The following is a 17,335-nucleotide window of genomic DNA, read 5'->3' on the forward strand; positions in this document are numbered from 1 at the left end:
ATTGAACCTGGGTCTTGCATTGTAGGCAGACACTTTACTGTCTGAGCCACCGGGACCCCTGGGTGGGAACACACAGTTTTGAGGGCATGAGCCCGCTGTGTCCCCCTTCGTCTGACAAAGCAATAAAGCTATTCTTTTCTACCTCACCCAAAGCTCTTGTCTCCAACATCTGACTCAGCACTGGTGCACAGAGGCTAAGTTTCAGCATCACCAGGGCCAGGACTAGGGTAAGAGGGCACTCACCTCTCAGGTGCAAATTTAAGGGGCACAAGAAACTCAGTAACTAAGATAAATAATATTTTAATACAATAATTTTTTTTTAATTAATGACAAAAAGCCTTGGAGAATACAATATCAAATCCAGTCCTGAACTTGCACCATTCCACCTCACTTTCTTTTCAAGCTGACCTTAGGTCTACTTGCCAGCAAAACCAATTTACTGACACCAGATTGTGGTGCAGGAAAGTACAGTGTTTATTGCAGGGTGCCAAGAAAGGAGTATGGGCACCTAATATTCAAAAGACCCAAAATCCCTGATAGCTTTCAGGGAAGGGTTGTTTTTTTCCCCCAAACTTTAAATTTGTGTATTGGCATACCGCTGATTCACAATGTTGTGGTAGTGTCAGGTGAACAGTGAAGGGACTCAGCCGTACACGTACATGTATCCATTCTCCCCCAAACCCTACCTCCACCCACTCTGGCACATAACTTTGAGTAGAGTTCCATGTGCTAAACAATAGGTCCTTGTTGGTTATCCGTTTTGAATATAGCAGTGTGTACATGACATTAGGGAAGGTTTTTTAAAGGCCACATTTGGGTTGATGGTTGCAGCCCACAGACTTCTTAGGATTAGTAGATGGTGAGGTGACAGGTAGGGTGGTGTTTTGGAAATCTTAATCATCAACCAGTCTGAGGTCTACGTACTGGTGGTCATCATATAGTCACCACCTGGGTAGGGGGTCTTAGATTCTGCAGAACAACTCAAAGGTATGCAACAGATCATTATATATATATCCCTTGGGAGAAGACCTAGGACTCACGGAACTATTGTTTAGGCTATCTTACTTTTCTTGCTTGACTGCTTTTCTTTTGTTTCTGCATTCCCTCATTTCTCTAATTAGTAATGGTTTGAGTCTGCATTTTGGAACTCAGGCAAGAGCTAGGAGACTAAAAAAGCCTTTTTCTACAGTAATAGTGGACATGGAGGGACTTTCATCCCTGGGAAAGCTCTGCAGTGTCCTGCTTCATTTTACCTTCACCTTAATCCTAGCCTTGTTGGATCCTGTCCTTGAACTTTTGGTACTTTGCTACTATGGGTTTTTTATTAGCATCTCTTTGGATTTTTTAAACATTGCATTACAACATAGTTTATTTTGATTACCGAGTTTTGGGCATCCTCTTTAATTTTGCACCAGGGCAAATGCCTCACTTGTCTCACCCCATTCCCAGGGAATCCATTGGATACCTTGTGAATTGTTTGTCAGCTCACATACCCTTCATTGTGGTTTTGATCACAATAGCCAGCGTCTTCTCAGAAGTCTGCCCTCAGACAAGAGGACAGCTATGATCAGGGAGAGCTACAAGCAGCAAGGAGCTCCTACCACCTCCTCTTCCTGTCATGCTCATCTCACATCTTTAGCGGTTCCTCCTCCAGGGAATATCACCAAAGTCAGAGCTTTGTAGCACCCACTCCATGTGATCCCAACATTCTCACTCAGGCTTCTGTAGGGCTGGCTGCTTCTCACTGTCTCACTGATGTTGCAACGTCAACCTGCTCCTTCTCTGACCAACAAAGCCCTTCCTTTACTGTATTTCACAGCATCCTGTTTTCTTTCTTCTTAGTGTTTCTGATAGTTTACAATTATTTTATTTACTTGCTTACTTTTACTCGGTTATTGGATCCTCTTACTAGCAGTCAAGCTTCAAAGGACAGAAGCCATATCTGTGCCTGTCATTTAACCAACCTCCCCCCAGCCCTGGAGAGTCAGCACAGTGCTCAGTGCTCCACTAACAACTGCACATCAAGTCAGCATCCCTGCTTCCTGTGGACTGAGAACTGGATACTGGTGAAAAGGTGTGCCCATTTGTGAAGGTGATGACTGCTTTATGGGTCCACTTAAAATTATTCATAAAATTAAAGGAAATCTGCCTGATGGATTTGGATTATAAAAGCCTATAAAATCTAAAACAAACAAAAACAAAACCTCCTGAGAGGATATCATTTTCTGTTTTCTTACCATTGAAGGCAGATTCTCTGCATCAGAATGTCTAATCTACAGGAAAACAAAATAAACTCAGCTAAGCAATAAAAAGTATTATTAGGATACAAAATAAAGGAGTAGAATAATAAAGGCCTAATGAAACCTTCAGATTTTGCATCATTAGTAGAACATTGTTATACTGGCAGGAATACACTTACAAAGTATCGAGGAAAGATTTGTGAGTCAAGAGTTCTTAAGGACAGATATTGCTGTTAGGGAGAAAATTACAATTCTAACTTCTCATATCTGGGGCACCAGGGAACTGGAGTCCATACACCTTCTTTGGCAAAGAGACTGACTACTAACAATTTCCCCCAGCTTTTAAAAAATTTCTTGTTTCTTCTTTCTGACTGATTCTTTAATGCAGCACATCTTCAAGTCCTAGAAGATATATAAATGCTAATATGTACTTCCCAGTACCTCTTTCATTTTAAATACCTGTAGTTGTTCATCAATGTAAGGAAGTTTTAGAATTTCTATTGCAGATGGTCTCAATGAAGGACTCTTGTTCAACATGCTGTAATGTTTAAAAAGAAGATTATTTTTCAAGTGAACTAAAATGTAAGCAAAATTTAAAATTGTTTATGCAGCAATACATTTCTTTCCATACCTTTCCATAATGGCATTCAGCTGTCTTGGGTATCTCTCAGGGAGAGAAGGAGTGTCTCCTTCAACAATTTTTAAAACAATGGATAAGAAATTGGAGCCAGTGAATGCATGATTCATGCAGCACATCTCATACAAAATGCATGCCAGGGACCTGAAGACACAGTCAAAGAATCCGAATGAGGAATAAATGTCCTCTTTTAAATTTGGTCATCATACAAAGTACAAAACCTCAGATGTGCTAGGGCACTGGATGTGAGGCATTAACATACACTTTGTTTTCTACTTAAATACATGTTTATTAAAAAAAAAAAAAGGAAAAATTGAAAGAAGAAAGCACAAAATGCAAGTCTGAATGAACACCTTTTGTCAGAGGAGAGCAAACAATCCAACAGGAATATGCCTATACAGAGTAGGGGCTCAATAAATATTTGATAAAGGTAGTAAGGAATCTTTGAATTAACCACTTTGAAGGAAAAATAAAATGCAGATAAAAACTGTCTTCCTAAGGCAGTTCAGTTAGTGTTATATATGCAAAATGAAATTTAAATTTATTAGCCTAGCCTTCCCTCTAATGTGTGCCCAAGAATTTTGAAAAGGAAGCTGACATCTTTATTAGTTTTCTAAATAGAATCCATTTGCAAATAGGGTGGGAGAGTGGTTGCCTGCAGCTCATATTAATGTGCATAAATTCTCCCTTCAGGAGTATGAAACAGAATATTAAGGTTCTAGATCAGTCCAACAGTAATTTGTAATAACTATGCAAATCACTCATCTCTAAACCAGTAGAAAAATATTTTAAATAATCTACATCATTAAGAAAACTAAGGGGAAATTTCTGCCTGAACTTAGTGTTAGGAAAGAATTTTTCTCCTGAATAATGGGTTAATTTTACCTTCTGGGTATTTTTAATTATATAACTAGCCAGGTCTCCCTTTTCTTATTAGTTGTTTGAAAGATCAGAAATAAATTTGCCACTGACCTTGTGTACCTGTGTTTTATGTAACTTCAAACATAAAAGGCAAAGTATATTATCAATATATACATACATACATGAATACTGTCTTTTTAATCATTTTGTGGGTGTTCAACAAAATGTGCATTTGTAAGAAAATCCTGGATGCATACATTGAAAATGTTTCTGTTCCAGTAAATAATAATACTAAAAATTTTTTAATGATTGATACTTTACATATTACAAAGTGCTTTCATACAGATCTCAACAGAGCCTCATAATTTCCCAGTGAAATAGAGCCAATAACATATTTTCCCCCTTTTTGACATGATGAAACTGGCTCAGAGAAGTTAAATGACTTGGTTTAAGTTAAACTGACTCCTGAGTTAAGTATTTTTCTTTTCAAATATGAGACTATTCCCATTATAGAACACTAGAAATAAGGGGCGGAGAAGGCAATGGCACCCCACACCAGTACTTTTGCCTGGTAGGAGGAGGCAATGGCACCCCACTCCAGTACTTTTGCCTGCCTGGAGGAGCCTGGTGGGCTGCAGTCCATGGGGTCACTAAGAGTCGGACACGAATGAGCGACTTCACTTTCACTTTTCACTTTCATGCACTGGAGAAGGAAATGGCAACCCACTCCAGTGTTCTTGCCTGGAGAATCCCAGGGATGGGGGAGCCTGGTGGGCTGCCGTCTATGGGGTCGCACAGACTCGGACATGACCGAAGCGACTTAGCAGCAGCATTAGCAGCAGAGTTACCACCAGAAGAATGGTAAAACAATGTATAACTGACAAGTGTAAAACTAACCAGTTACTAGAGGGAAAAAAATCAAACAATAAAAATTAAATTAAAACCAAAAAAGCAAGAAAGGACAAAAGAACATAAAACAAGTGAGATGTGAAGATTAAAAAGAAGACAAACTGTCATTAAGCATTTCAACATGATTATGGATATCAAAAAGGTCAAAAGACACTACAAACTACTAGAATTAACAATTGAATTTAGCAAGGTTGTTGGATACAAAGGTCATTTCTATAAGCCTGAGACAAACAAATTTTAAAAACAAAATTTTAAATGTCCTTTACATTAACATCACAAAATGTCAAATATGTAGGAATAAACTAAACACAACATGTGCAAGACCCTTCACTATAGCCTTAGTACTCTGCTGAGAGAAATTAAAGAAGATCTTAAAAAAAAAAAAGGAGGGATAAATTCACACTCTTGGATTGGGACATTCAATATTCTGAAGATATCAATTTTCCCCAGAAGATCTACAGATCTAATGCAATATAAATCCAAATCCTAGCAGACATTTTTGTAGCTGACTCTAAAGTTTACATGGAATTACAAAAGGAAAAGGGTAGCCAAGGCAACTGAAGATGAATAAGTTTGGAGGTTCTGTATTACCAAACAGCAAGATTATTATGAAGTTACATTTCTTATGAAAGTATGATACTGGCAAGGAAGAAAAAAATATAGCAGTGGAACAAAATACAGGTCAAACCAGATCTGCACATAGTCAACTAGTTGACTAATGCAAAGATAAACTGCACTGTGGTAGAGAGAAAGATGATCTTTTTAATAAATTATGCTTGGACAGTTGAACATCCATATGGAAAATATTACATACAAATGCCTCTCTCACATCATATTCAAGCACTAAAACCAATTAAAGGTGGGTCTAAATGAAAATAGAGTCATAAAAGAGAAAACAGGTAGACATCTGCCTGATCTTGGTGTAAGCAAAGATTTTTTTAAGTAAAATGCAAAAAGCATGGACAATAAAGTTAGGGACTGATAAATGGACTTCATTAAAATTATAAACATCTATTCACAAAGTCAAATCTGGGTTTCATGAAGACATAATTCTACCTGAGTCATACTTGACGAATGTATTGGGGTTATAAAAAGATGAGGAACTATCTGGCTAGATAGACCATGGAACAATTAGATTTAGAGGACAACTCAGTAATCAATTTTGATGCAAAACTACTCCCTTTTTTGGAAATCCTCTCAGCTACACTGAATGCATGCTGCTTTCCATTTACCTATTTTATTTTGAGCTACTGATATTGACTGTGCTGCAGCACACGGAGACTTTGGGATAGCATATTCAAAAGCAGAGACATTACTTTGCCAACAAAGGTCCGTCTAGTCAAGGCTATGGTTTTTTCTGTGGTCATGTATGCATGTGAGAGTTGGACTCTGAAGAAGACTGAGCGCTGAAGAATTGATGCTTTTGAACTGTGGTGTTGGAGAAGACTCTTGAGAATCCCTTGGACTGCAAGGAGATCCAAGCAGTCCATTCTGAAGGAGATCAGCCCTGGGATTTCTTTGGAAGGAATGATGCTAAACCTGAAACTCCAGTACTTTGGCCACCTCATGCGAAGAGTTGACTCATTGGAAAAGACTCTGATGCTGGGAGGGATTGGGGGCAGGAAGAGAAGGGGACGACAGAGGATGAGATGGCTGGATGGCATCACTGACTCGATGGACATGAGTCTGGGTGAACTCCGGGAGTTGGTGATGGACAGGGAGGCCTGGCCTGCTGTGATTCATGAGGTCGCAAAGAGTCGGACACGACTGAGCGACTGAATTGAACTGAACTGAACTGAACTTGCTGCGATTCATGGGGTCGCAAAGAGTCAGACACAACTGAGCTACTGAATTGAACTTGTGGAAAGGGGTCTGCTATGGTCCCAGTGCACCTATCTGGCACGGGAGCCAGTAAATGAAATATGAGACAATATGATCGTAGAAACTTTGATGACATTTGGGGCAAAAGATTTTTTGATTATCCTGTACCAGTTTTACAATCTATCTACTATGTATATTTTGTATTCTAATGACTATACATATATGTAGCTATATGTCTATGTTTTAATTTTCTCCAGTTTCCAACCAGGCATATCTACATGGGAATAATTACATTATCTCAAACTCATCACTTCTATCCTTTTTGAAAGCTCTTCTCTTATTTGACTCCCAGGTCTTAAATATGGCAATGCAACAGCAGGGAACGGTCAGGGGCCAGGAGATGAGTTGAAAAAAACAAGAGATATATTTTACTTAGAAGTCTGCAACTTGCATTCCTTCCCCCCACCCCCACCCCCTGCAAAATACAGCCAACTGTGAAGAAGTAAACAAATAAATCCCTGAGGGGGTGAATGTGGCAGTGAAAGGGAAGACTGGGATCAGGTGTATGAAGCAAATTATACCTGAATTCCATAAACTTGCCATCTGTCCAAATCGACCAGAACTGCCCAGAGGATTTCTGAAGCACAGATTGATAATGAATTGCAAATGTAACTCTGACTTTGTCTTGTCTCAAGATGAATAAATTTTACTCTTTGAAATTTGCCCTGATTCTGCAAAGAAGAGCCTACCCCACAGTGGTGCATGACTTTAGTGATGGAAATTTTACTGATCTTCTAGATAATATGTTTACTCGGTATAAGCAAGGACTACCCTAACATATCCATCTGGAAAAAAGTATATATAATTTAAGCAGCTGAATAAGTAGAGTCATAGAAATTGAATACAAGTATAGCAGGTTTTGCTTTAATATGTTACCCTAAACAAAAGTCTTTAGTGTAGTAATGTTGAAAATCAACATAAACTCAGTCAATATGATGAATGTCTCTGGGGCTGCTTGAACAAATTTTAAGAAGTATATATTAATAACTACTATCTATTAAGGGCCAATCATATCCCAGAATCTGTAGTGGTTCTTCCCAAGCTTTAATGTGCATACAAATCTCCCAAGGAATTTGTTAGAATGCTAGTTCTGAGTATTTGGGGAGAAATGGTGGTTACATTGGGAGCATAGTTTCTGTATCTTCCTTGAATCCTCATGTAAAACAGAGCAGCTAGATAGCAAAACTTAAAACCAGGGCCAACATTTTCAACAAAGTTAGGTGACAAAGTATCTCCTTGAGCCTCAAGGTACAAGTATATGGAGACAAATCACAATTGCCACGTGACCTGCATAATGTCAGCATCTGTGTGAGAAGAAGCAGAGTCAATGGAGTGAGTGACTGAGAGACAAAACAACAAAAGACCCTCAAAACAGTCAACAGGTACTCGCTGAAAAGCACAGGGGGCCAATCTAAGAACAGCAGCTAAAACTCACAGGGGTTCTGCCCAATCCAAAATCAGAGGGAATGCGAGAAACCCCAGGGTAAGGCCTAAAGGGACTGGAGCAGGAAGATCACAGGGCAGAGGGGAAACAAAAGGGAAAAAGTTTTTGATCGTTAGCTGCTCTTGGGGTCATGGTCATGGACTCCACACAAACCATAAAGTCTGGGAAATAAACATGGATAGCTCAAAGCTGGGTTGAGAGGTGGGCTGGCAACAATGATGAAAGCATCTTTCCAATGCCAACTGTTACTCAGCCCCTCGCTGCACAGAGGCTGCTTGTGGCAGCAGCATGCATTGCTCATGTGACATAAGAGACTTCACATGTTGGAATCTAAAGAACGGTACAAATGAACTTATTTACAAGACAGAAATAAAATTACAGATGTAGAAAACAAACTTACAGTTACCAGAGGGTAAGGGGAGGAGGGGTAAATTGGAATTGGGGGGTTGACATATACACGCTACTATATATAAAACAGATAATAATAAGAACCTGCTGTATAACACCGGAAACTCTGCCCAATGCTCTGTAATGACCCATATGGGAGAAGAATCTAAAAAAGAGTAGGTATATGTATATGTATAACCTGCTGCTAAGTCGCTTTAGTCATGTCTGACTCTGTGCGACCCCATAGACAGCGGCCCACCAGGCTCCCCCGTCCCTGGGATTCTCCAGGCAAGAACACTGGAGTGGGTTGCCATTTCCTTCTCCAATGCATGAAAGTGAAAAGTGAAAGGGAAGTCGCTCAGTAGTGTCCGACTCTTCTCGACCCCATGGACTGCAGCCTACCAGGCTCCTCTATCCATGGGATTCTCCAGGCAAGAGTACTGGAGTGGGGTGCCATTGCCTTCTCCGATGTATAACCTAGACAGTGTATTAAAAAGCAGAAACATCACTTTGCTGACAAAAGTCCATCTAGTCAAAGCTATGGTTTTTCCAGTGGTCAAGTATGGATGTGAGAGTTGGACCATAAAGAAGGCTAAGCACCGAAGAATTGATTCTTTTGAATTGTGGTGCTGGAAAAGACTCTTGAGAGTCCCTTGGACTGCAAGGAGATCAAACCAGTCAACACTAAAGGAAATCAACCCTGAATATTCATTGGAAGAACTGATGCTGAAGCTGAAGTTCTAATACCTTGGTCACCTGATGTGAAGAGCTGACTCATTGGAAAAGACCCTGATGCTAGGAAAGATTGAAGGCAAAAGGAGAAGTGGGCAGCAGAGGATGATATGGTTAGATAGCATCACTGACTCTATGGACATGAATCTGAGCAAATTCTGGGCAATGGTGAAGGACAGAGGAGCCTGGCATGCTACAGTCCATGGGGTCGCTAAGAATCAGACATGACTTAGCAACTGAACAACAATGACAAAAATAAATGATTCACTTTGCTGTACACAAGAAACTAACATAACATTGTAAATCAACCACACTCCGATAAAATTCTTTTTCAAAAAAAGATACTTTACACTTTGAGTGAATGGTTGTGTTCCAATGGCTTTCATCATCCTTGATAGTCTCCGGAGGCTCTTTTAAGATGGCCTTAGCCTTAGGACTTCCTGGTGGTTCAGTGGTTAAGAATCTGCCTTGCAATGCAGCAGGGGGGATGCAGGTTCCATCCTTGGTTAGGGAACTCAAATCCCACATGTCACACAGCAAATAAGTCCTCATGCCACAGCTACTGAGCCCTCCTGCCACAACTAGAGAATAATCCATGCACAGAAATGAAAGATCTCGCATGCCCCTGCTCTTTCTCTAAGCACTAGAAAGGCTCATTTCAGACCAGGACACAGCCTGGGTTCTGGACCTATGACACTGGAGCAGGAGCAGAGCAGGCTTGCAACCTGGAGCAGAGGCTCAGGCCACCTGCAGTTCTCATTTAATGTGAAGAACAAATACATTTTATAAGTATCTCAGAGATTTTTGGAGCTCTTTGTTATTTCAGCAAAACCAACTTGTACACCATCCCCTCATGTAACAGTCTTCAGCATCTTCTCATCCCACAGAAGGTAAAATCCAAGGTCCTCCCTATGGTCATTCACCACATGAACCCTGACTGCCTCCTCAGCCATGTGGATTTATTGCACATCCCCACCACCCACCCACACACACACACACACACACACACACTCACACTTTGTCCTCAGCTAGCTGGAGGACACTGAGCAGAGCTTCCCTTTGGAAGGACTATACTTCCATGTCCTTATAGTGCTCTCAGGGGCTTTCAGGAGTCAGAGAAGGCCCAGGTCACTTGCAACTACTTTCAAATTCTCAGTATATTTTGAAAATGAAAAAACACCAAAATGGAGTTTGAAAAATTAGATTTTGAAAATTTTACATCTAATAACACTGCAGCCTACTTCCATGCACGTCCACCCCTCCTCCCCCAGTGGATACCCCCCTCCTTCAGTCATGGGCACTGGATCTTTCTGCCTGAAAGGCATTTGTCAGACTTTTCTCTATCCTTCCCATCCTAAGCAGCATCATCCACTCTCTGAGACTGCAGCTGATGCTCTGCACACTCACCCTGGCTCACCCCTTTTACATCAGAGCCTTGTGCATATGGCAATTTATGTCTGCCAATCTTTTGAAGACAAAGTCTAGAACTTTCATGTTTATCTTGATCTTTCTTTCTTTTGGTGAACACCTCATGGGCAAGACAGAGTAAGGCTAAGGGAGCTGGACATCCTGGTAAACTGGCTTCTGGATGGCAAGGGAAGCCCTAACTTGAAGCATTTATTGGTTTCTGTGAGGTTCAGAAGAGATGTGGATAGTGGAGTCTTGTGAGCTGGTCTGAGCTGGCTCCTGTACACCACTGAATTATGGGAGGGATGGCAAGATGGTGCTGGAGTGAGAAGGTGGTCCAAGGCTGGGGCGAGCAGGAGAAGAGGGGTCAGGAAGAATGGAGGGAGGGTCTGAGGCACACAGAGAAGCTGCCGATCCAGCTTCTCAGCCGAGGCCCAGGTTCTTGGGCTCCATCCATCAAATGCACGTGCAAGCAGTACAGACTGCCGTGCTGCACAAGCCACTTCTCTTCAGTCACTTCTTAAACTTCTTAAATAAGGAAAATGAACAGTGTCAGCTTGTTACAATGGAGACCCTGACTAGGAGCTGAGTCTCAACTCCGCTTTACTGTCCTCCTGACAAAGCCTATTCTAGTCACCACTAAAAATAATAAAGCACCTCATAACCTAATGCCTTCAAACAACAATAGTGATTCTGCTCATGAATTTATTCTCTCAGAAATTGACAAAGACAGCTTGAATCTTCTTTCCACGGCATTTTCTGGGCAAGCTCAGTTGAGGTTGGAAGATCCATTTCCAAGTCACTCACATGACTGGCTGATAGGTGTTGGCCATCATTTAGAAGCTTGGCCAGGGCTAAAGGCCAGAGGCCTTGATTCCTTACACTAGACTTCCAGTGTGCTATACACAGGCTTTCTCACAGCACAGCAGCTGAATTCCAAGAGCAAAACTCAAGAGAATCAGACAGAAACAGTGTCATCTTCTGTGACCCAGACTCAGAAATCACATAATATCAGTTCGTCCATAATCACAGTCAATAAATCCATTTATTCACTTAGCAAATAAACAAGCAAATAACAAGCCCAGAGAAAGGGGAGTGAGAAGAGTTGATACAATATATTATCTAAAATATCCAGTTTTCCTGAAGAATTTCCTGTTTATCCACTTCCATCCCCCTTAGACTCTTGGTGGCAAGATCCGCCATAACACAGCAATGGGCAGAGATGTGTTCGGTGATTCTTATATGCTTTGCTGACAGGAGAAATTGTGCCTTGAATATTTTCCTGTAGCTTCCACTCATGTAGTCCTTGGCCAGCTCATACAAGCTAAGGTGCATGTTGATGAGTGGATTAAGAAACCGCAAGCAAGGGGAACCACTGATGTCTCTGAATTTTTTCGCCTAAGAATTTAAAGTTGTTGAACTAAATGGAAAACTCTGATATTTCCCTTGTTGTTTTTACAAATGAATTCCAGTCATTCTGAAGCATTTTTCAGGGTAGGCTATCGGAACCATTCCAACTTGTGTGTCAACAATCTTCTTGAAGTTGAGCTAGAACAGAAGTTTCATATCCACATTGTAACTCATGTCCGTAAGAGTGACTGGCGTGAATCCTTGTATCTCATTGCTTTAATTCACACTTCTTGGTTTACTAGTAAATTGAACTTCTCTTCACCAAATGGAGTTTTAAAGTCCTTTTCTGGCAACTTCCCATCCATTGTTGATTTTAAAAGTAGGAACTCCTTAGCTTTGCCGTTCTACTGTTGCTGTTGTCTCGGCAGTTCATTTGTAAGAATTTTTGGATCTGCTAGACTTTGACATTGCCTTATAGATATGTCTCAAAAACTTACTGTATGCTTCATACATATTGTAATATATGTCTGAAAGTTCTTTATTTCTTTCACTAGGAGGTGAAGCTTAACTCCCCTCCTGTTATGTGTGGGCTGGATTTAGTGACTCTCTTCTAATAAATAGAGAATAGAAAGTAGAATAAATATGGAAAAGCAATAACTTTATGGTGGAGAAAACTGGCAGACATCAATTAACCTAGTGACCAAAGCTGATATCACCAGTATTAGGTCATGCTGACATCATACATCTCCTGATAAACTGTGATGAGACAGACACATCACTTTTATGGCATTCTTACAAAAATTGGTTTGTCCTCCAATTTTCCCCCAAACCCCATTGAATCAAGAGAAAATACTGGCCAAATCCAAACTGAATAACTTTTTTTTTTTTTTAACTGAATAACTTTTTACAAAATACCTGACCAGTATTCTTCAAAACCATCAGGCGCAACAAGGACATGTCTGATAAACTTAAAACTTTGATAAACTTAGGAAATGACTGAGTGCAATGACTTACACTCAAATGACGTTTAGTTGATAGTAATGTATCAATGTTAATTTCTTAGTATTGATAAATGCACAATGATTATGTAAGATAACACTGGGTGTATGTGTGTGATCAGTCATGTCTGACTCTTTGCAACCCCATGGATGGTATCCCACCACGCTCCTCTGTCCATGGAATGTTCCATTCAAGAATACTAGAGTGGATTGCCATTTCCTTCTGAAGGGGATCTTCCTGACCCAGGACTGAACCCACGTCTCTTGTATCTCCTGTATTGGCAGGTGGATTCTTAACCACCGTACTACCTGAGAAACCCCAAGATAACACCAGAAAATACAAATTTTAGAATTTTTGTTCTATTATGTGAAAAATACCATCGAAATTTTGATAGCAATTGCACTAAATCTGTAGATTGCTTTGAGTAGGATGGACATTTTAAAAATATTATTTTTTTCCAACCCATGAGCACAAAATATCTATTTGCTTCTCTTCAACTTCTTTCATTAACATCGCAGTTCTCAGTGTACAGGTCTTTCACTCCTTGGTTAATAAAAGCGTGGGCATCTTTGTCTTGTTCTTGATTGTAAAGGAAAATCTTTCAGCTTTCCACGATTGTGTATGAACATGATGTTAGCTATGGACCTGTCATATAAGCCCTTTATTATGTTGAAGTATAGCCCTTCTATACTCGTGTTGAGTGATTTTATTAGAAATGAATGTTGAATTTTGTCAAGTGCATTTTTCTGCATCTATTGAGATGATTATATGATTTTTATCCTTATTTTGGAAATGCAGTGTTTCACATTGACTAATTTGTGGATGTTGAACTATTCTTGCAATCCTAGAATAAATCCCAGTTGATCATGAATAAAAATAAATTTAAAAATTAAAATGTCCAGTTTTCACAAGTTATGAAACATGCAAAGAAACAGGAAAGAATGATCCATATAGGAGAAAAACAGCAGGCAAGATGAACTACCCAACAGAGCCCAGATGTCAGACTTAACACACAGGATTTTCTAGTAGCCATTTCAAATATGTTCAATGAACTAAAGGAAACAGTATTTAAAGGAATAAAGTATGATTAAAATGTCATACAAAATGGAGATTATCAGTTCAGTTCAGTTCAGTTGCTCAGTCATGTCTGACTCTTGGCAACTCCATGGACCACAGCATGCCAGGCTTCCTTGTCCATCACCAACTCCTGGACCTTGCTAAAACTCATGTCCATCAAGTCAGTGATGCCATCCAACCATCTCATCCTCTGTCATCCTCTTCTCCTCCTGCCTTCAATCTTTCCCAGCATCAAGGACTTTTCTAATAAGTCGGCTCTTTGCATCAGCTGGCCAAAGTATTGGAGCTTCAGCTTTAGCATCAGTCCTTCCAATGAATATTCAGGACTGATTTCCTTTAGGATTGACTGGTTGGGTCTCCTTGCAGTCCAAGGGACTCTCAAGAGTCTTATCCAACACTACAGTTTAAAAGCATCAGTTCTTCAGCACTCAGCTTTCTTTATGGTCCAACTATCACATGCGTATATGACTACTGGAAAAACCTTAGCTTTGATTAGACGGTAATGTCTCTGCTTTTTAATATGCTGTCTAGGTTAATCACAGGTCTTCTTCCAAGGAGCAAGTCTTTTAATTTCATGGGTGCAGTCACCATCTGCCATGATTTTGGAGACGAAAAAAATTAAGTCTCTCACTGTTGCCACTGTTTCCCCAATCTATTTGCCATGAAGTGATGGGACCGGAGGCCATGATCTTCATTTTCTGAGTGTTGAGTTTTAAGCAAGCTTTTTCACTCTCCTCTTTCACTTTCATCAACAGGCTCTTTAGTTCTTCCTTCTTCCATAAAGGTGGTGTCATTTGCATATCTGAGGTTATTGGTTCCTGGCAATCTTGATTCTAGCTTGTGCTTCATCCACCCCTGCATTTTGTATAGTGTACTCTGCATAGAAGTTAAATAAAAAAGGTGATTGGAACCGGTTTGGTTCTAAAACCTGATTGGTTCCAAAACCTGATTTGGAACCAGTCTATTGTTCCAAGTCCAGTTCTAACTGTTGCTTCTAAACCTGCATACAGATTTATCAAGAGGCAGGTAAGGTGGTCTGGTATTCCCATCTCTTGAAGAATTTTCCACAGTTTGTTGTGATCTATACAATCAAAGGCTTTGGTGTAGCCAATAAAGCAGAAATAGATGATTTTCTAGAACTCTTTTGCTTTTTCAATGATCCAACAGATGTTGGCAATTTGATCTCTCATTCTTCTGCCTTTTCTAAAACCAGCTTGAACATCTGAAAGATCTTGGTTCAGATACTGTTGAAGCCTGGCTTGGAGAATTTTAAGCATTACTTTGCTAGCATGTGAAGTGAGTGCAATTGTGCGGTAGTTTGAACATTGTTTGGCATTGTTTTTCTTTGGGATTGGAATGAAAACTGACCTTTTCCAGTTCTGTGGCCACTGCTGAGTTTTCCAAATTTGCTGGCATATTGAGTGCAGCACTTTCACATCATCATCTTTTAGGATTTGAAATAGATCAGTTGGAATTCCATCACCTCCACTACCTTTGTTTGTAGTGATGCTTTAAGGCCCAATTGACTTCCCACTCTAGGATGTCTGACGCTAAATAAGTGATCACACCATCATGGTTATCTGGGTCATGAAGATCTTTTCTGTATAGTTCTTCTGTATATACTTGCCACCTCTTAATATCTTCTGCTTCTGTTAGATCTATACCATTTCTGCCCTTTATTGTTTCCACCTTTGCATGAAATGTTCCTTTGGTATCTCTAATTTTCTTAAAGAGATCTCTAGTCTTTCCCATTCTACTGTTTTCCTCTATTTCTTTTTTTTTAATTAATTAATTAATTTATTTTTTTGGAGACTACTTTACAATATTGTACTGGTTTTGTCATACATTAACATGAATCTGCCATAGGTGTACATGTGTTCTCCATCCTGAACCCCCCTCCCACCTCTCTCCCCATCCCATCCCTCTGGGTTCCTCTATTTCTTTGCATTGATCACTTCGGAAGGCTTTCTTATCTTTCCTTGTTATTCTTTGGAACTTTACATTCAGATGGGCCTATCTTTCCTTTCTCCTTTGCCTTTAGATTCTCTTCTTTTCTCAGCTATTTGTAAGGCCTCCTTAGACAACCATTTTGCCTTTTTGCATTTCTTTGCCTGGGGATGATCTTGATCACTCCCTCTTGTACAAAGTCACTAGTCTCTGTCCATAGTTCTTCAGGCATTCTGCAATCAAATCTAATCCCTTGAATCTATTTGTCACTTCCACTGTATAATCGTAAGGGATTTGATATAAGTCATATTTGAAAGGTACTTTCTTCAGTTTAAGTCTGAATTTTGCAATAAGGAGCTCATGATCTGAGCAACAGTCAGCTGCTGGTCTTTCTTTTGCTGACTGTATAGAGCTTCTCCATTTTTGGCTGCAAAGAATACAATCAATCTGATTTCAGTATTGACCATCTGGTGATATCCATGTGTATAGTCATCTCATGTTGTTGGAAGAGGGTATTTTCTATGACTAGTGTGTTCTCTTGGCAAAACTCTGTCAATCTTTGCCCTGCTTCATTTTGTATTCCAAGGGCAAACTTGCCTGTTACTCTAGATATCTCTTGACTTCCTATTTTTGCATTCCAGTCCCCTATGATGAAAAGGACATCTTTTTTTGGTGTTAGTTCTATAAGGCCTTGTTGGTCTTCACAGAACCATTCAACTTCAGCTTCTTCAGCATTACTAGTTGGGGCATAGACTTGGATTACTGTGATATTGAGTGGTTTGCCTTGGAAACGAATAGAGATCATTCTGTCACTTTTGAGATTGCACCCAAGTACTGCATTTCAGACTCTTTTGTTGACTATGATGGCTACCCCATTTCTTCTAAGGGATTCTTGCCCACAGTAGTAGATATAATGGCCACCTGAATTAAATTCACCAATTCCTGTCCATTTTAGTTCACTGATTCCTAAAATGTTGATATTCACTCTTGCCATCTCCTGGTTAACCACTTCCAATTTACCTTGATACATGGACCTAATTTCCAGGTTCCATTTATGCAATACTGTTGTTTACAACATCAGACTTTACTTCGATCACCAGTCACATTCACAACTGTGCATTGTTTTCACTTTGGCTCTGTCTCTTCATTCTTTCTGGGTTTATTTCTCCACCCTTCTCCAGTAGCATATATAGGGCACCTACTGACCTGGGGAGTTCATCTTTCAGTATCATATCATTTTGCCTTTTCATACTGCTCATGAGGTTCTCAAGGCAGGAATAGTGAAGTGGTTTGCCATTCCCTTCTCCACTGGACCATGTTTTATCACTGAAGACAGACAAATTATTTTAAAAATCAAATGGAAATTATAGAGTTGAAAAGTACAATAACTAAAACAAAAAATTCTCCAAAGGGGCTCAACAGTAGATTTTAAGTTGCAAAAGAAAGAATCAAGATAGACTGAAA

General features: G+C 39.9%; 1 protein-coding gene across 1 annotated transcript in view; it reads right to left on the reverse strand.

Moving 5' to 3' along the window:
- The window catches only part of NEK11 (NIMA related kinase 11), a 265,196-nt gene that overhangs the window by 153,932 nt on the left and 93,929 nt on the right, over positions 1-17,335 (reverse strand). Inside the window, exons 8-9 of the mRNA XM_055569707.1 lie at positions 2,872-3,021; positions 2,700-2,778 (exon numbers count right to left, since the gene is read on the reverse strand). Of these exons, the coding sequence (XP_055425682.1) occupies positions 2,700-2,778; positions 2,872-3,021 (229 nt within the window). The remainder of the gene's footprint in view (positions 1-2,699; positions 2,779-2,871; positions 3,022-17,335) is intronic.

Source organism: Bubalus kerabau, chromosome 2 (assembly GCF_029407905.1).
Source record: "Bubalus kerabau isolate K-KA32 ecotype Philippines breed swamp buffalo chromosome 2, PCC_UOA_SB_1v2, whole genome shotgun sequence".
In the NCBI taxonomy this organism is placed as follows: Eukaryota; Metazoa; Chordata; class Mammalia; order Artiodactyla; family Bovidae; genus Bubalus; species Bubalus kerabau.